We start from the raw sequence: 20,097 nt of genomic DNA, 5'->3' as shown, positions 1-20,097 counted from the left end.
TCGACTAGTTTTTTTTTTTTTTTTAAACAAATGGCAGTACACTCGTGGTGCAGTGTGAGCCGCGGTACATACGTCAACATGGAATGCTGCTGGAGTTCCTATTTTGGCTTGTATGTCTGTTGGATGCTTTGAAATTGGATTTTAATACAACTGTGTTCGCTGTAAGTATTATGCCTGTGTGATTTCAACATTCATTTCTATTACTGCCTTTGATTTTCTGTTAGACTGACAACGTAGTAGACCGGTTTCCCGTTGTCCAGCTAGAAAGCGAACTGGTATTTTATTTTTACGTTTTATATTATTTGGTTTAATAAAAAAAAAAATCAAAAGCTTCCACAGCTACTTTATTTACAATACATTTACCGCAGCAATTATTTTTGCTTTTGCTCGATTTACGCATGTAACGTCATAATGCGTGCGCATTTTTATTTTTTTAAAATAAAACATTTACAATATTTGAAAGAAATGTGTGTTTAAAGCGTCTTTGGGTGAAAATATGTTTTATTAAAAAGTAACACCACTGCGCCAAACCATAACAGAAATCTGTAAAATGGTTTATTTATTGACCATAATTTGAGGAATGAATTTGTCCTTTATTTAGTTTAGCCTTATGAGTTCTTTTGCACAGACACGTGTGGACTTTAAATTTCGTTGCAGATGGTAACATCTGTGAGAAGCAATCATTGTTTTTTTTTTTGTTTTTTTTTAAATCAACTTCTCAGTGTCCCATAAAATTAGATTCTGAAAGCACAGTAAAATATTCCTAACAAATCTGTTGGGGTGCACTCATTTAAGTTGCACACGATAGGTCCACTAAGATTACAGTATTTTAAATAAAAACAAATTGTGCGCTTTAGTGTTACAAAATTTATGACTGGATTGTTACGAGACAGCATAGTTCACCTGTAACAACTTTTGCATCAGTAGTCTATAGAACACAGTCCCGTGTCTCAGCCCCATTCCCTTATCACATCCAAAAGTAGGCTTTGCAGTAGTTAGTGACAGCACAGTCATAACGATAAAGAAGAAAAAAAAAGGGTGAAATGTCTTGTTTTGTCAAAAAAATATATATTCTGTGAAATGCTAGCTCATCTACACACTCACAACACTAGTAATAAGTGCATCAAATAATGGAATTAACAAACACATACACGCAAATATTGTAAGGAACGTTAGTCATTTTTGTTTTCATTATATTAATGACCTTTTCTTAAAATGTACTTAGATTCCAGGATGACTGATGCCTGCTCAGTTGCCGAAACCCTGTACACTGTGGCCTTCTACTACTGTTGGGCCCTAGAGGGCTTTCCTGGTGTCCAGATGCTGTAGGCAATTCCTGTCCTGTTTTGTACTGTATTTTACACAACACTCCCCTCTTTGTGAAATGAGGAGAGGGCGGTTTCTGTCGCCACTTCCAAGGTCTTCCGAACGCATCAGTGTAATTTGGCACCCTTCACGACATCACATGCTTCTCAAAGCTTAGAGCTTCATCACCACCTGCTCAAATGCTCCCGATGCGACCCTGAAAGAAAACACCACTTATTTTACATTACAAGAACAGTTATGCTGCGCTTGTATTAATGACCCGAAGAATACATTATCTTGCAAGACTTAGTAGAATTCCATATTTGCATTGTACAATATAATTAGACTTCATTAATGAAGTGCTGCACACACATTCCACAGTTACATCACACCCACCGAGTGTACTGACTTCCCAAAGCTGTGCTGCCGCCAGGACCGACAAACAAGCTCAGTCCTTCCTCTGTGACAAGACACACACACACACACACATATACACATTACAATCTGGAAACTCTCAGTTCAGAGTTTGATGTTAATTGTAACCATTACCCCATGGATTCACTTTATAAAAATTGACCTTGCATTATTAAGCAAGAATACCAACACATTCTACAATAACAAAGTACATGTGAGGTGCAGGTTTTACTTTGGTCCACCTGGGGTCACCATTCTCACATTCTTCATTGTACTATCTGTGACTTTGAGTGTGTGTGGCAGGGCCTGGCCTGGTGAGTGAAGTGTGCGCCAGCGAACGAGAGTGTAGCTGGCTGTTGTTGGCTCAGATTAGTGGCTGGCTGTTAACTAGCTAACCGTTTGCAAGTCTGCGTGTTGAGTGACTGGATGTCAGTTATGGGCCATAGAAGCTTGTGTAAGAATGTGCTTATTACACATTTTTGTTAAAAAAAAAAAAAAGTGGTTGAAAATGCACCGGAAGGTGTGTCTTACAATATGTTCTAACGAGTGGTGGTAGGCTATATTAAATTAGCTAACAATATTAATGTTACCTTGTGTCAGCGATCGTAGACATGTTGTTGTGTAAGCCAGTTCTACTTTTAGTAGACACAATGCACTTGATCTTCTTTTGTAGGTGTGACACAATCCCAAACTTTCTCTGTCTTTTACAGACATTTTCGTCCCATCATAACGCCAACTTATTTCTACAGTGGTGCATGCGTCCGCAATAACATTAGTCTGTGAGGAAAAATTATCTCTGAAGATTTGACGCCGAGATTTTGCATCTACATGTTTTTTTGTAATAGAACTATTCGAGTTATTCAATTAATTGTTTCTGCCCTAGTGGCGACCAGTCCAGGGTGCATCCCACCTCTGGCCCAAAGTCAGATTGGATAGGCGGAAGGTCGCCTTCGACCCTAATGAAGACAAGTACTATAGAAAATGGATGGATGGGTCTTAATATGAAAAATGTAAGGATAGCCTGTAAGTGAACAAGAGTTATGTACAGTTTTCATCTATTTCTAATTAATGATTTAAATTACGCAGCCACGCCATGCTGTCCATTTTCTACCTCGCCATTACAAGCAGAGATTCATCATTTCATGTAAGTGCAGCAGTGCACTGAGACGCCGCATCCCTTTAATGTAATTTGATCCCATCAGCAGGATGCTAGCTGACTTCCCAGTTCGAAGTACACACCCTCCATACTGGAGTCCAAGATACTGTGACTGAAATCCTGGCCCTGCAGGAGCTTGTCAATGATGTCATCTGCATTGACCCTGGTGGCGTTTACCCTCGTTAGCTGATTCTCCATTGAGTTCTGCTTGACTGGATGCCTAATTCACAGACAAGAAGAAGGTGGGCTATTGTGTAAATGGGGAAACAACATACAATACTTATTCGACTATAAAACAGTGACAGAAATTCCAGATGGTTCATCTGTGTGAGCATTGCTGCTTGTTGATTCAGGTGAATATGTGTGTTACCTTGAAGCATTGGCAGTTGTGGAGTTCTGTTCCGTAGTATGATGGCAGCTCGCGGGCTTTGGAGGAGAGGACCGGCTCTCCTTATCTGCTCTCTCTGCCTGCTGCTCACTGGGCTCTGGGATGCTGTCGATGCCTATTGAGGCAGAACCTCCTGACGCGTTCCTCCGATGGCTCAGGTCTGGTGAACTCGAATGATTTGAGCTGTACCCTGTAAAGTGAGATTAAATTGATTAGATGGGAGGGATTATTATATTGTCCCTGGGGAGGATTTTTGCATGCATGTACCTGAGACTTTGGACTGTTGACTGGTGTAGCTGGATGTTCTGGTGTGACCACCGGTAAGCCTTTCCTCAGGGACTGGAGTTCCTGAATTTAGCAAAATCAGCATTTTAGGTATACGTGAACAATATAATCCAACAAGTGTGCTGTATCACAAACTCTTTACCAATCTAATTTTATTCTGAATTATTTATTATGATGGTTGTAGTTTGCAGTGGTAAAGGACTGCACCGCGACACAAGAAGAAGTGTTCCTAAACAATTTCAAAATACATAAACATATTGTTAAAGTAATAAGTACATCTGACATACTGTACTGTAAATTTAGTCCTTGTGTTGGATCTTGTCAGATGAGTGATGTTTTTTTTAACTGCATTCATTCAGCTCCTCTATACTAGTCTTTAATATTTCATGATTATTAGTTGCAACTATAGTATCCTGTTGCAATGCACCATCCTGTCGTAAATGTCAGTTGTAGTTTTGCACTTGAAGAAGTCCCTTTTTAAAAAAAAAAAAAAGTTTTCTTTTTCCTCTGCCATGGCTATAGCGGCCTTTGCGGCCACGAGTGGTAATGACAGGATGCTGAAGCTATCTGTATGCTGCTATGATCGACGTCAACAGTCTTTTAAGTTTACTCTACTGTAGTTAATAATAGATAATTTATGGCTTATTAGAGGCTGTTTGTGTGTATCACTACCTGTTGCTGAATGGCATGTGTGCATATCTCCCCCCTTTCGCTCTTCGAGGAGACACTCAGACTCAGCTTGTGGTATACCCAATGTCATGGCTGTAGATGAGGGGCTGCAGGGAGAGAGAAGTATTCTTTTTAAGAGAAGATTGGTGGCTGAGGGATGATAATGATCAAATAAATTAGGCTTTCCATACATTGAAAAGCTACAAATATGATTCTTCCTAACCAGTGAATACAGCAAAAGCTCCAAATTTTAACAAATGTTGTTCTGTGACAGTGGTTGACTTCCAAGTTCTAATTTCAAAACAATATAAAATAGGTCCAAGAGCCGGCATTATAAAACCTTTATTAACTCTACGGGCAATGTTTGAAGTAACATTTTAAGTATTAGGAATAGACAAACATTTATTATTACACGCTGAGGTTAGACAGTAGGTATATTCAAAATCAATACATCACAACTCTCCCTTCAGCTGAATGCACAAATACACCTTACAAGTGCATGATTCATGAGTCGATCCGAATTGTCATAACTTCAGCAGCACGCGCCTCGGCAGACATTAATAAACGGGCCACACCTTTTACTTTTTACTGTGTTGCTATGTATGTTAAACACATGAATGACAAGGGTGGGGAAGCACAGTCAATAATGCATCATATTTCCATTCATTGCGCTGTAGTATAAATCTTCCACATGCTGTGAGTAACACTAAGTGGGATGAGTGACTGGGCTGCAACTTGGTTTGCACTTTAGGCAGACAGTTCCTTGGAAGCATCTTATATACAGTATTATTACCAGAGGTGGTCAGAGTAGCCAAAAAAAAACATGTAATCAAGTAAGAGTACTATTACTTTAGTATAATGTGAAGTAAAGAATAAATAAATATAATATATAAATATATATATATATATATATATATATATATAATATATATAAATAATAATATAAATAATTACTTTCATAAGAACAGTCCAGTTGCTATCGACTTAATGCCCTGAGATAGAAATGACCTGGATGAATGAGAATATTCACAGGTGTACTTGAGTAAGATTAAGTAGTCAGGGAAAGAACTACTTAGGTACTGAGTAACTGGTGAGTAATTTCTGATTATTATTTTATTTTTATTTTTTTTTAATCAAACCATGAACGTCAAATAGACAAAAATATCAAATAGGAACGTGGAACTTCAGATATTGACACACACTATCACTTTAACCAAATTGTCTCTTCGAAACAATAATTCCATCCATCCATTTTCTGTACCTCTTATCCTCATAAGGGTCATATGTTGCAATTAAACTACTCGTATTAGTACTGTACAATTTATCCAAAAGGTTACTCAAATAAAAGTAACAGAGTAAATGTAGGGCATTACTACCCACCTCTTATTATAACACAAAGTTGAAAGTGAAAACTGTGAGCAGGGAAGTTTTCACATGTCACAAGCTTTGCCAGGAGTGAGCTGTTATATCACATCCTTTGCTATCAACTGTCTGGCATTCAAACAGGGCTTGACTGCCCTGGTGTCGATCTTATCACTTATCAGCTGTTGCAAAAGAGCATGAATGACCCGGCGGGACGTTATCAGCTCTCCGATAAAAGCTGAGGATCAAAATTGTACTTTCATCTCAGCGGGTAATTTTAACATCAGAAAAGAGCAATTGCGTCAATGTACTGACAGGCAGGATGTAGTTATGGTTTTTAGAACATACAGTGGGACGCCCTAAAGGCTGGAGAATTTGAAAGCAGACAAAATGTTTTGAGACTCCATCCTGGCTGCTAAGTGCAAAATGACAAAAGTCATGAGAAGAATTACATGTTCATCACAAAGTCTGCTATGTTTAAGGTTAATGTGAAGACACTCTGCTCCACAAAACACACAGTGATCCGAATGAAGTTATAATACTTTTTACAATTGTATGCCTTAGGACATATGTGAAATAGTGTAATGAATCAAGTCCAGCCACCCTCTCCACTTAAAAGCCATGCCTCAAAGGGTGGGGTTGAGCTGTGCGATATAACAAAATATATCGTAGATACAATATAAAATGCTTATCGTATGATACAATCCTCTACTGTTTGCTGCTACGGAGTGAATCCTCTAATTCCTTTCCCTCCACTTAGTAATACTTTTGATGGATAAATGGTAGGCATACTTGAATGTTACTTGAAGCACTGTGGGTATTGTATTTATTTTAAGTCTTTGCACCTTACTGCATTCTTTGAAAAGTGGTTGTACTACTAAATATTTTGAATGGTATTTATTTGGCCAATGGATATTTGTTTTATTTTTATCTTTTATTAATTTAATTGTATGGTCTATATAAAATATGTATTTTACAAATAAATGGAGAAAAGACCACAGAAAATTGCCATTAATTTAATGTAAGGAAAAATATTATATTGTTATCGGGATATAAAATTACCTATATTGGTATATAAAATTGAGTAGTTTTATTTTTGTCTCATTACACAGTGATCGACTATGACAATTTATGTTAAACCATTGCCTTTACAGTTAAAGGTCTTATGGTGGTGACACTTTAACTCGAACGGGTACACGGAGCAGATTATTGTTGCTTGCTATGGGAAAGATTGTTTAAAAATAAATCAGATGTTGACCAGCACTCCATGAACGTGACAAAAATGAGCAATTCATGAATTATAACCGAATAGATTTTTAAATTAAAGTCAAAGAGGATGTCCTTACGTTTTAAAACAGGGGTCTCCAGACATGAGTTGTGTTGTGATGACAACCTGCAAAACAAGGTGACTGTCAGTTGTGGGATGACAAACAACTGATCCTGTCAGAAGAAAATAGGCTAATGGCACACTTTTTCTTTGCTGTTTTTTTTTTTTTTTTTTAGAATTCTGCAGCCCATTGTGAACTGGATTTAGTTTGAGTAGTTTATAGGCTGAACTGTCTGCACAGTTTTCCATTTTTTGTATGTCCAATACATAACTAATACTATTTTATATATAAACTATGTGTACTTGTCCAGTAGAAATCAATAACAAGCACTTAGACAGCAGAATGTATTCATCCAATTTGGACTGTAAAACAAACAAACACTACCATCAAGGGATGAACAACTAAAGATTTTTTTGTAGTCGACAATAATGTCGATAAAATCAAGTATTTTTTCAGCACAGTACAGCGGTCCCCAAACTTTTTTGCGCCATGGACCGGTTTCATGTAAAGACATTTCTACAGCGACACAAGTGTCATGATGTTGGTTTGTGTGTGTTGTGAATACTGAATGAATAAAGTCCTCTTTATTCATTCCTCACATGGTTGTTGCCCACGCATTATTGAACATAACAGTATGGCGACGAAGATGCCGCTTCAATTAGCGTCACTGCCCTCGTTCCTCGCTGCCAGTCCCGTTGGTATGAATATTTTCCATCAGAATAGCTGAACCTAGCGAGGCTGTTAATCTCATCCACCGCCATCTTATTTTCCTACTCTCGGATCCGTGCAGACGTATGGAGTGTGTCGCCTTGTTAGAGGGACATGTCGCAGACAAGCAAGTCACGAGTCCTCTGCAAATTGGCTGATTGGAAGACGAGATGCCAAAAATAGGTGGTTAGCGGTTAGTCGACTTAGAGTAGTAAAGTTGACTCGGCGACTATATTTGTTCGACCCCTAACTACTATTGTGTCATGCAGGCAACTTGGCATGGTACCTTGAGAATTGAATTGTCCTGTCTAGTTTTGTTGGTATCATATCCCTCCAGGAGGCATCTTCTTATAGTGCTGCCTGACCCAGCAAACTCAGACAGGTTTAAATCGGCAAAGCCCAGCTGCACATGGATGCCCAAAAAATGAAAATATTGAGAAACAGACACAGAACAGACACAGTAAGAATAGTTACTTGTTAACAGTGTGGATTCTGAGTTACAGATATTTCAATAAGTAAGCCCGAACTAAACAAAACCAGTCATGGTTAATGGTGTACCAAAGTCCTGATGTCAACTGCTATTGTATAAAAGTATGGATTATTGATTCTGAAGATCATGGAATAGATACCTTTGCAAATGCTTTCCCACCCTTTAATTCCTAGAATGACAAAAGCACCAAAATTAGTTTGCATACTCAGCTGCTGATTACAAATTAACATCGCTTCTTAACTTTTATGTAATCATTTTCCTTTTTTTCAACACACAAGTCTCCCTACAGGAATTTTTGTTGCACCCCACAGAGCACAAGCTTTGGGGCCTAAAAGGTGTTGCGTACCTTGCGCACTGACACCCGACACACACACGGATCCAGTACACCTGTCCTAGCATTGGCGCTCATCTTACACACGAAGGAGAATCGCTTCCTCCAGCGCACACAGTTGGCTTGGACGGGCTCCCTGGAAGGGAAGCAGATTTAATAACTGTACTCTGACTAACCACGGGAAGGGAAAAACAGCAGTCATATTCATGGTGAAAAATAGTATTCAAATGAAAATCATAGTTCTCACTTTAAGTATACATGTAGTTAGAGCCAAGAAAAGCTTTGACAGTGTTTACACTCAGTATGGTTTGTTTGAGCAAACTGTTACCATAGTGATGTATTGACGACTAACGGCTGGCACGAGTTCCATCTCAGCTCATTTTTCCGCAGTGACTCATATTGGTTGTACGCAACGGATGAACAGTTTGCTTTTTTTTTTTTTTTTGCAATGGAAGGAACTATTATTATTTTGGTTATTGCTGTGCAGTCCTTAAAATATCTGTACGTTTAACCTGACTTCAGAACTGTGAGGCAGACATGGTCACCACTAGGACCCCCCCCCCCCCCCCCCCACTGCTGTATGTATATACAGTACAGTACCATAAAATAATAATAAAGCAATACTACACAATGAATGTTAAACATCTGTAAACTACCTAACATTCTATTGTAAAGTCAGTGACAAAATTGCTGTCATGTGACACCAAATCTTATGGTTTGGACATATTAGTTAAATAAATGACCATATTATAAACTTATTAATTAGTTTATAAACTGTTGACCTAAGCAGCTGTGAGGCAACAAGTAACTTCACTGGGGAAGTTCGATAAGCAACCTGAAGTACTCCCATGTACAATAAGTAAAGTAAGTTTAGATACTCCCTGGCTTGTACAAAAAGTAAAGTTAAAGCACTCCCATGTACCCTTGTACAATAAGTAGTCAGTTAAAGTACTGCATTGTACCCTTGGACAATAAGTAAAGTACTTCCTTTAAGTAAAGCAAGTTAAAGTATGTATCCCTTTCACTATTTATGCTTATGTATTGCATGTGGAATACGTAAATAATAATTTTTAAAAACCTACAGTATCGTTACTTCCACATATTGTAGTGTTACAGTGACGTTACTTGGCGAGTGCTGAACTGTTTAGATGCTAATTAATAAATTCACACATTAGTTACTTATTCAATTAATTGGTAAAAACCATCGTATTTGGGGTCATTACAGGAATTCCGTTCCAAACTTCTTTCCCATTTAATGCTCGGAACGTCAGCTAGTTCACACAGTTTGCTAACGACTAAACATCGACCCTTTTATTAAATATACGTTTCCGTTAAAAAAAAAAAAAAATTAAAATAAAAATCCAAATATTTTTGGGTGACGTGAACTATGAGTGGCCGGCTGCTAAAAATAGTCCCCCAAACTTACCGAGAAGACTCTTGGACGAAGTTACCGTGTACGAGGCGAACTTTGCAAAACAAAACGCCATTGACAAAAGGAACTGACGACAGCTCCTCCAAGTCGAAGTCCACTTTAAACTCGAATCTCTTCTTTTTCATGAGGAGGAAGGACATGCTGCGTGGAGCGGAAGGCAACGGCGAAGGTGAGCGTTGACAGGCAGCCGGACAGGATTTTCTCCACTGACTGACTGTTGCTGCTGTCACCCTCAGCTGTTCAAAACGTGTTCAAACTTCTCACGGCAACTTCCTTCCTTCCCACCCGAGTGCTGACTGACACACTCGTGACGTGTCATGATTTCATTGGCTGCAACATTGACAGGCTTCATTCAATTTTCGCCATTTTCGACTGCTATTTATTTCTATTTCCGAACAGACCTCGAAGTTCCATTCTGTCACTGAGAAAAGTAAAATAAATAAATAAACAAATAAATGAACTCGCAGTCACAAAACGACGTAATATGACGAAACTACTGCAAGAGTTCAACGACAGCCGCACCTACAGTTAGTGAGACTTTTTCCTTTTATGTAAATTGCTTATTATTGTACATTAAAGAGCAGTAAAAGAAAAGTCTACCTTTGCAAAGGTGTAAATGCTCAATAATGATTTTTGTAGTTTGCATGGGTGTAGAACTGTATTACAACGTCCTGTGGAGTATTATAGTAGTGGTTCTCAAAATGTTTACACTCAAGTGCCTAAAAAAAATTATCTCTCCAAGTACCACCTTCATGTAAGCGACTGTAACATATACGCAATCTAAACATTAACACACCACTTCAATATATATATTTTTTAAAAACTGCACTTCAGTGAATCAATTAAAATTTACTGCACATAAAATGTACGTACATCAATAAATGTTGAAAAACATACAGTTCTCAAAGATTAAATGTAAATGTACTGTGCTTCAAAGTTAAATATAACTGAACTGTATACTTAGGAAATGTACTCCACTATATGGACAGGCTTCACTCTGATACTGTATGATTGATTGTAATGCCTGTTTTAAATGTAAATTTTATTTGGATTTTTTATTTAGTGATTGTTTGGCATAGCACTAGGCAGAGCCGGCATATCACTGGTGGTACTTGTGGATTTATTTAAAGGTCAATTTTTTGTTTTTGAAAAATAGGGTAATCTGAAAAGTTACTAAATCTAGGAATAAAAGTGCTTAATTGGGATCAATGGCGTTTCAGTGACTGTTCAAAAGTTGCGGAAAAAAATTCCAGTCAAATTCGAAATGACTGAAGCTAAATTAGTTGCTACTGCTTTTTGGAAAAGTAGTCGCTCGATCAAGCAACAGAAGCGTATGGGGTGAAATGGCGCTCCCGAGCGGCCATGCGCTGCACTACACCCGAGGAAAGCCTCCAGTGTGTATTTGGAACGACACGTCTGTGCAGATGGATGGAGAGATTAGGCCGAACATTTCCTGCTTCGTTCGCCCCCTTTAGCACGCACACTGGAAGCTCGAAGGAAGTTCAGCTTCGGGCCACAATGCTAGAATCTTCGCGTCCGCCGGTTGTGAGTGTCGGAATGTTTTGTATGCTCGCGTCGTTGCTGTTTTTCCGCAGAAAATGTTGCGAATAGCGTCGCAGGCGTCGTAGCTCCGCCCTTGTACCACCACCGCCGCCGCAGTTCCACCTCGGAAAGCCTTGGAGCGTTTGCGTTGGGACTGTACGTAAAATCAACAAAGTGTTTAACAGCATACATCTGGAGTTTTTTTATTTTAAAGTTATAACGTCGTGGATTGCTTCTAACATGGATTAAAAAAAAAAAAAAAAAAAAAACGGTCACGCACAAACGTCCGCACCATGATTCGGACGGTACCCAGCGGTTTACTCGCCAAAGCTCGGTGCTGGGATGCCGACAGTGAGAGGTCCTACCAGGACCTGTTCGAGAGGCTCGATGCAAATAAAGACGGCAAGGTGGACGTGGCCGAACTGCGGGCGGGCTTGAAGGCGATGGGAGTGTTCCGACAAGGTGCTGCTCAGGTACAGGCGGTGTGCACGCTTGTCTGGAGAACGCTTTCCTTCTGACCGTTCCCGTGGGGTGGGGGTGTGGAAGAAGTGCTGGGAATAACGAGCCAACATGAGTTTGTTTGTGTCTCTTCTTGGCAGAAAATTGTGATGAGCGGTGACCAGAATAAGGACGGCAGTCTGGACTTCCACGAGTTTACCAAATATTTGAAGGAGCACGAGAAAAAACTGCGCCTGACGTTTAAGAGTCTGGACAGAAACAACGACGGTAGGAATTGCATCAGAATTAAAAAACAAAACAAAACAAAAAAAAACTGCAAGAGTTCACTCACAGTGGCACACATACAGCCCTGGAAAAAAAAAAGAAAAAAGGAGACTTCTGCAAAATTGTTCTCAAATGGTTCAGTGGTTCTCAAACCTTTTACACCAAGTACCACCTGAAAAAAATCCAAACACCACCTTAATGGCCAACATTGAACTACAGTGACATAGCAGGCCTATGTGTTCATTAAAAAAAAAAAACCGAGACAGATTATATTCCTACAACTGTAACATGATGCAGTTTGAACATTAGCACTGCACTTCCATATAGGAAAATTTAAAAATGGACTTAGGGAGTGATTCCTTCACATACCCCTAGACGGGGCCCGCGTACCCAGGGGCGTAGCAGGAGATGATGGACCCCAGTCCACAAAATACCTGACGGACCCCTCTAAAAAATATTCTTGGCGGGGGGCCCAAATGATCGGTGTCCATCGACAGTGTCAAGTTTTTACCCCGTTCGACACCCCTGCGTGTAACACTAGTGGTACTGGAATCACATTTTGAGAATCACTGGAAAGATGGATAGAGAGAGAGAAATGCTTTTAAGCCCCTGAAAATTGAGGTACTCTGCATAAAATGCTAATAATTCCTCAATTGCTAATACCATATTTTTGTCTCTTAAGGCTCACATAACATGTCTGTTGTTCGGTTTTAAATCCTTTGTGTATGAAGGCAAAAACCGCTACAACCCTAAGTGCAATCACTATTGTTTTCATGTCAGGGCGCATTGATGCCACTGAGATCCAGCAGTCCCTTGCAGAACTGGGCTTGGAGATCAGCAAAGTGGATGCCCTGAAAATCCTGCAGAGGTTTGTTCACCAACTTGTGTCTGCATGCTTCCCACTACAATGAAAATACAGTCAAGCGTTCGCTTTTGTACACTCGCAAGTCACTGAACTACACTACCCCGCTACATAGAATTATCTAAGTAGCAATACAAGACCTTAACCAAACAGTCTGTGTTTACAAAGATAAACATGTTTTCGCGGTGGGGTAATGAGTCATTCGTTCTATCGGTGTGTCGATTTATATTCCCGCGATCCAACTGGATCGATCTCTGCTCGTTAGGTCAGCATTCCAGACGTAAATAGATTGATTAAAATTTTTTTAAAAGGTAATACATTGATTGTACCGTTACTAGGCAATAACGTATTGGATTTACGCACGGCAGACTTTATATGGATGTGTGTGTGTGTTGTTATTATTATTTTTTAATCAACGGCATAATGGAATTTCCCTTGATTTCAATGGGGAAAGATTTGAAATACGATTGTTTTGGGTTATGAGCATGGTCAGGGAAAGATTTAAACTTGTATCTCAACTACGGCACCACTGTACACTGTAAAAACCCATTATTAAAAAAAACAGATCGCTTAAAAAGTCCGCAATATAGCCGGGGCTTCATTGTAATGTGCAACATACCACAGCTGAATAGTATCTGTGTGTTTCCTCCAGCATGGACATCGACGGTACCATGATGGTGGACTGGAACGAGTGGAGGGATCACTTCCTGTTTCACCCCGCTCACAACCTGCAGGAGATCATACGCTACTGGAAACACTCCTCGGTAAGAGTCATTTGCACGCAGATGTTAAATCAAATGTTTGCTTGGGAATGTAACGCTGTCAATCAACTTGCAGTGCAATCAAGTCACGTGTTGTCCAGTAGTCACCTTGTGATGGATTTTAATGGATTTTTCTATTTGCGGTAAACATTTTGGCTGGTGCTTTGAAAGACTTTGGCTGTCGAAAATAATTAGGTCAGGCCTGTTGTAGCACTCCCACTAGCTCTTAATCCAAATGAAGTGGTGAGTGCCTGGTCTGTAACTATATACGGTATGCTGCTTGAGATACATCATACGAACAAAAGTATTGAAACGCCTGTTTGGAGGTGGTCCACTCTTCTGGGAAGACTTAACAATGAGACTTTTGGAACGTGTGCTGTAATTTATGTCCTCATAAATGCATACAGAAGAACAACTGTGAATTCAACTGACCTGAGAGGGATGTTTATACAGCGGGACCTGGGTTTTCATATGTCATAGTTTTCGTATGATTCGGTTTGTGAAGACATTTTTTGTCCAGATTTTCGTACATCCGCTGAGTGAGCATCATTCCGCACATTCATCCAAACATTTCATAAGTTGTGTAAAAAGGGTTAAACATATAGCAAGGTGTATAACGCAATGCAAGCTTGTATTAAAAACTCAAGGCGATAACAACACTGTGGCTCTGCTCGGCAACACTAAGGCAGTAAGTACCACATTCTGTCAAAAGTCAGGCCATCAAAATAAAAGCACATAGTATAATAATACCACGAGTTCACCACACTTCCTTTGGCCCAATGGTGACTTATTTAAAACATTTCTCTGCTTGTTTATTGAGTGTGACTGTTAATAAGTCTGTGTGGGGCCAAAGAAAGTGTGGTGAAACTTGAGGTTTGACAGGATGTTACACTAATGCTGCCCCAACTTGCCCGAGTGTTGCCAAGAAGACTGGTAGGGTTGTTATTCCCTTGAATTGTTAATAAAAGCTCATATTGTGGAATTCGTCTTGCTGTCTATTGAACCCTAATACGACAGAAGGTTCCGAGTGCCAGCCATATGATAAAGATGGTGAGAAACACGATCACATTCAACAAGGAACTTGTAGCAAAGTAAGGAAATGGAAAATCCCTCTCCCCACATCGCTACCCAACTTCCATATGCCACCAAGAGTCTTCAGTAAAGGTAAAAGTGATGTTAAATGTTCATTTATCCACTTCATTAGTTATTTATTTCACACTGTTTTTGTTGCTATTTTTGGGTCTCTGGATTGGATGAATTGGACTTACATTTTTTCCTATGGAAAATATTGCTTTGGTTTTCACATGATTTGGTTTCAGTCACACTTTCTTGAAAAGATAAATCACGAAAACCAAGGTTTCACTCTACACTATGCTAAAATAATGATGATATCATCTCACTTTACTTACTTGATGTGAAATTTGGGCCTGTTTAGTTGAAATCAAAGTTATTATTCTGTTGTATAAATGGCAACTGGTAGATGCGTAGGTCAATTCTACCTTCTGCCATCTAGTGGAAGTGCATTATTTGTTCTGCCTGTCTCTGTACGTCGCCAGCATAATTGGTTTGTGGTCAATAAAAAATCATTTTAGAGCAATTATGTGCAATTGGCTAATTTCCCACAGCGTACCTTATGATCTCTCAAAGCATACAGTATTAGTGTTTGGGAACCAATGGTTTAGCAAAAAGAAAAGCATACATGCGTGTGTTTGGTTAGATAACCAGACAGTGCCGCATTCTTGTTCCTCATTATCGGACCACATTGACTTGAAATGACCTCAGTCTGCACCACGTGTGTCACCAACGGGCGCGCTGCTTTTGCTTTTGTGAAAACACTGCATATGTTTATCTGAAACTCCGAAGAGCTCAAGCGCAGGTCATTGTATATCTTTCTTCACAGTGAGGAATTTAAGAGTGAGTTTTAAATAAAATACCACTGATTCATTTACAGTTTTTTGTGGCGATTGTTTGAATAGATTCTTGAGTATAATGTTTAATCGTCCTTGTCGTGTGCAGTTTGGCAACTGTGACTTCGCGGCTAAAAAAAAAAAAAAAAAAAAGAAGTTGGCGTAACCTTTAAATGTCTTAAGCCGGAATGAAGTAATGCGGGTGATGTGGTCTACAGGTGCTGGATATTGGTGACAGCCTTGCCATCCCTGATGAGTTCACCGAGGAGGAGAAGAGCTCAGGCGGTTGGTGGAAGCAACTGGTCGCAGGCGCTGCGGCGGGTTCCGTCTCTCGTACCGGTACGGCTCCTCTGGATAGATTGAAGGTTTTCATGCAGGTAAATCTACTTTAAAACAAAGGTTTGTCTTCAATTTGGATAGGAAATGTAAATCCATCCATTTTCTGAGCCGCTTCTCCTCACTCTGGTCGCGGGCGGAAATGTAAATATATATATATATATATATATATATATTTTTTTTTTAATTGCAGGTTCACTCCACTAAAACCAACAAAATAAGCCTGGCAAGGGGATTCAAGCAAATGATTGTTGAGGGAGGTATAACTTCACTGTGGAGGGGCAACGGCATCAATGTTCTAAAGATCGCTCCTGAGACAGCCATTAAATTCATGGCATATGAGCAGGTACCAATTATCTTAAAAGCCTTTTGTATGCAATATGTACAGTACATGTTTTTTTTGTTGCAGTTTAAGAAGATGCTTTCATCAGAAGGTGAAAAAATTGAGACGCACAAAAGGTTTCTGTCTGGCTCGCTGGCTGGAGCAACTGCACAGACCGCCATTTACCCCATGGAGGTACCGTTAATGTTTATCAAATGACAATGAATCCCAGTTTATTGCAGCAGATGCGTTCCAGAAGGGGCTGCAGTTGGTTAAAATCTGCAATATTGAGAGACCTTATTAAAACATTTTTTATGGTTGTACTGCTCCCATATTCAAACTTATTAAAACATACTTTTTGAATGGATTTTAAATGTATTTGAACACAAAAAACTAATTTCAAGCATAAAATGGATCAAAAATACTGTATCTATTGTAGTGTCTGTGTACATGCATTTGCCTTTAAGAGGCGGGGTCTGGTAGGGTGGCATGTGACGTCTTTGTGTGAGTGTCTGGGCATGAGCTGAGGCCAACAGCAGTTCATCACAGGCACATATTCTTTATCCTCTGTAAAAACAACTGCCGTTACGGACGTTTTCCTGTTTTAGTCTTTTCCTGTTTTAGCATCAAATTAACATGTAGAATGTCTGTATGTATAATACTGCCCCCTGGTGGCCAAGGTGCGTACCAAAATGAGCAGCACAATGTCCACTGAATTATCAATGATGAACAAACTGTTTGTTTTTTACATTCTATTCAATTATGTTATTAATGTATTGTATAATTCTGGAGAGTACTATTTTTCTTAGTAAATAATGTTATAAACATTTTTGTTCGTCCTCTTCAGGGCGCTGGAACTGATTAATTGCATTTCCATTCATTTCAATGAGGAACATTTTTTTGAGTGTTTTGAGTTTACAAGCATGATCACGGAATGATTTGAACTTGTAAATCAAGACACCACTTTATACCATAAGAGAAAATTGAAAAACAATTTGTTCAAAAAAAATGCAAAATAGTGTCAGTGGGAACAATATACCGTGATATAGCAGGGAAACATATTTATGGCAGTAAGCCAAACCTATTAATTTGATTACAGAGGTCAAAATACATTGTTTTCTTGTGCACTTTGTGTCTATTTCCCAAAGGTATTAAAGACTAGACTGACACTGCGAAAAACTGGCCAGTATTCAGGAATGTTTGATTGCGGCAAGACAATCCTGAAGAAAGAGGGTGTCAAGGCCTTCTACAAGGGCTACATTCCAAACTTAGTCGGCATTATTCCCTACGCCGGGATAGACCTCGCTGTTTATGAGGTATGCCGACTGGACTACGCACGCTAATAAACAAATTCCTCTTCAGAAGCTTACACGCATCTTTGCTGCAGAGTCTGAAGAACGCGTGGCTATCGTACCACACCAAAGATTCAGCTAATCCTGGAGTTCTTGTGCTGCTGGGATGCGGGACCATTTCTAGTACCTGCGGACAGCTGGCCAGCTATCCCCTTGCGCTCGTACGCACGCGCATGCAAGCAACAGGTAAACTGAGTAGCGTTTATCCCTTGAATAAACAATTCTTACTATACAGGGAAATGTAAATATGACGAAATGTTGCCTGTTGTAATTCAATGCAACTTGTTTTCTGACATACGCCAGTCACAAAAAGTTAGTGCTATTGTGAATTTTGCTGTTCAGCAAGTTGTTCAAAAAGTCCTGAAATATTGAACACTTTCAAATGTTTAGAGAAAGTCGAATTGAGTTCACTTGTAAGTGCATTTTAGATTCATCCTGAAATTTCACCTGGAAAACACAATATCCCAAACTTTTTGTGAGTAGTCACATGAGAGCAGGTGCAGAGTTACCCAAAAGGCACATTTTCATACAAATGTCTTGATTCAATCAATTTATTTCTCCTCAGCGTCCCTGAACGCTTCAGACCAGCCCACCATGAGTTCCCTTCTAAAGAATATTGTGGCCAAAGATGGCTTTTTTGGACTCTACCGAGGAATCCTGCCCAACTTTATGAAAGTCATTCCGGCTGTCAGCATCAGCTACGTCGTTTATGAATACATGAAGATTGGTTTGGGGATCAGCAAATAACACGGGAAGCCAACGAGTGTGGACACGCTGTATTAAGCTGGATGACCTGAGATGACTGGCATGATGTGGCATGACTTCCACCAGTTTACGCTGGACCCCTGTGGTCAGACAGATGTACTGTATTGCACTAAGGATGGTCCGTTAATGTCTTAAATATGAATTATTTATACTTTAAGCATGCTTCCTTGTCTTCCTGCTACTGAGAAAGACACTCAAAATGTGCAGGCTGTACTTGACAATACTTGACTCAAGAGACTGAACTGTACGTGAATGCAAACATTAAACTGTGAAAATACAAAACCAACAGGTCGTCTAATTTGCCATATGTTTACCAAGCTCAATGCTGGTTAAATTTATTGGAAATTGCTCATCCCACATTGGACCTCAAAATTGGAAAAATTAAATCAGGGTTGATTTGTGGTGAAAACAGGCTACAAAAAATGAGATGTGTGTTGATACAGATTTCTGTGACTGCCTCACAGAAAATCAACAGTGTTCTACATGTGACATCACTGTTGGTTTTTCCAATTCATTTACTGTACCAGCATAGTTCATGCACAACTTTACCAGTGTTGTGCTCATACAACCTCACACACTATAAACTTGCGATATTTTCAACAAATGAACCTGTGTTTTGTTGCTCATATCATGTAAAAGACAACATGTACATTAAAACTTTTTTTTGTTGTTGAATGTTGATTGAGAATGTCACAGAAGCATCGACACAGCCACATAAATGCTTTGTTTTATGCATGACTAATAAAACAAAGTTCAATTTAATTGCTAAATTAGAGAATACTTTATCGACAGCAATTTTATAAATCATGTTTAAAAAATAAAATGAATGAATGGAATTCAATTTATTTTAAGAAGGGTTAGTAAGGGTTTAACCTTTAACCCTAACTTCAGTAAGAGTAAACTGTGCTGTCCCCACCCACTGGATAAATAGTCGAGTGTAAACGTCAGCCTGCACCATTCTATATATTAGTCAACATAAATTATTCGAATACAGTGATATATATCAACACAAGAGAAATGATCACACGCTTGCTGGGTCCTTATTTGACACGTAAAATTTGTTCCAGAGAAATGTTTTTTTTAAATTGTGACACTTTTATGACATCATAAAAAAAAAAAATCCGTGTGCTGTTTGGGGCTAATAAAAACCTAGTTAAAACCGAACCGGATAACTGACCCTGTGGCTATTATGTTAGCGTTTTAAAATTTGGCTAGAACATTTGTAATAACTTAAACAACGCTTGATGCTTTGTGAACTACAGAACAAAAGTATTTTCCCCATGATTATATATACATTCTTTGCGCATTACCTTTTTGTGGCCCTTTAAAATTTACCGGAAATTTCGCCTTTTTGATTGTCTTTCCCGACGCGCCGTAGTTGGACACAGGCTAGCCGCTGTACCTGTGGAGAGCACAGACATGCACAGCACCCGTCTTGGGAGCGGAATCGTACGTTGCCCTCGCCGCCATATTGGAGGTGGCATATTGGAACAGTCGACAAAGATGCAAACTCAAAGCCACAGCCTAAAACTGAGCAGTGGCGTTTAATTTTATTTCGCCTTTTTGACATCATTTACTAATAGAATTTGTTCACTTTGTGATAAATACTATGAAGTATTTTATGTGCATGATGCAGTGAATTCCCGTGGTGAAATCAGA

General features: G+C 39.2%; 2 protein-coding genes across 3 annotated transcripts; one reads left to right on the top strand and one right to left on the bottom strand.

The window, feature by feature from the left end:
- The first annotated feature begins 40 nt into the window (after positions 1 to 40).
- On the top strand, positions 41 to 19,113 carry LOC133488521 (mitochondrial adenyl nucleotide antiporter SLC25A24-like). 2 transcript variants are annotated; one of them, XM_061796465.1, is made up of 10 exons: positions 41 to 161; positions 12,010 to 12,136; positions 12,914 to 13,001; positions 13,648 to 13,759; positions 15,882 to 16,040; positions 16,193 to 16,345; positions 16,409 to 16,516; positions 17,470 to 17,637; positions 17,709 to 17,859; positions 18,239 to 19,113. In XM_061796465.1, exons 1-10 carry the CDS (start codon positions 84 to 86, stop codon positions 18,418 to 18,420), a joined length of 1,326 nt encoding a protein of 441 aa, XP_061652449.1. In that variant the 5' UTR covers positions 41 to 83; the 3' UTR covers positions 18,421 to 19,113. The 2 variants fall into 2 exon arrangements, with proteins under 2 accessions (XP_061652449.1, XP_061652448.1); XM_061796464.1 differs by lacking the exon at positions 41 to 161 and adding an exon at positions 11,253 to 11,883.
- LOC133488523 (EEIG family member 2-like) lies at positions 1,049 to 10,167 on the bottom strand. Its single transcript, XM_061796471.1, has 11 exons — positions 9,863 to 10,167; positions 8,452 to 8,572; positions 8,245 to 8,274; positions 7,902 to 8,018; positions 6,926 to 6,972; positions 4,221 to 4,324; positions 3,531 to 3,611; positions 3,246 to 3,453; positions 2,959 to 3,095; positions 1,702 to 1,765; positions 1,049 to 1,522 (listed from the first exon to the last, which is right to left on the bottom strand). Exons 1-11 carry the CDS (start codon positions 10,006 to 10,008, stop codon positions 1,480 to 1,482), a joined length of 1,098 nt encoding a protein of 365 aa, XP_061652455.1. The 5' UTR covers positions 10,009 to 10,167; the 3' UTR covers positions 1,049 to 1,479.
- Positions 19,114 to 20,097: the final 984 nt, after the last annotated feature.

The sequence above is a fragment of the Phyllopteryx taeniolatus genome, chromosome 14 (assembly GCF_024500385.1).
Source record: "Phyllopteryx taeniolatus isolate TA_2022b chromosome 14, UOR_Ptae_1.2, whole genome shotgun sequence".
NCBI classification, from domain to species: domain Eukaryota; kingdom Metazoa; phylum Chordata; class Actinopteri; order Syngnathiformes; family Syngnathidae; genus Phyllopteryx; species Phyllopteryx taeniolatus.
Note: the sequence above shows the minus strand (reverse complement) of the source record. Positions and strands in the feature narration are given on the sequence as shown.

What these genes read in the sequence shown, in the direction of transcription:
- LOC133488523 (XM_061796471.1), bottom strand. Translation starts at nt 10,008, where the DNA reads ATGTCCTTCCTCCTCATGAAAAAGAAGAGATTCGAGTTTAAAGTGGAC. An exon ending in TTCGTCCAAGAGTCTTCTCG is followed by an intron (nt 8,573 to 9,862) that starts GTAAGTTTGGGG and finishes CTTCCCTTCCAG; the next exon opens with GGAGCCCGTCCAAGCCAACT. An exon ending in ACAACTGCCAATGCTTCAAG is followed by an intron (nt 3,096 to 3,245) that starts GTAACACACATA and finishes TCTGTGAATTAG; the next exon opens with GCATCCAGTCAAGCAGAACT.
- LOC133488521 (XM_061796464.1), top strand. Translation starts at nt 11,704, where the DNA reads ATGATTCGGACGGTACCCAGCGGTTTACTCGCCAAAGCTCGGTGCTGG. An exon ending in TCCGACAAGGTGCTGCTCAG is followed by an intron (nt 11,884 to 12,009) that starts GTACAGGCGGTG and finishes TCTTCTTGGCAG; the next exon opens with AAAATTGTGATGAGCGGTGA. An exon ending in CCGCCATTTACCCCATGGAG is followed by an intron (nt 16,517 to 17,469) that starts GTACCGTTAATG and finishes TATTTCCCAAAG; the next exon opens with GTATTAAAGACTAGACTGAC.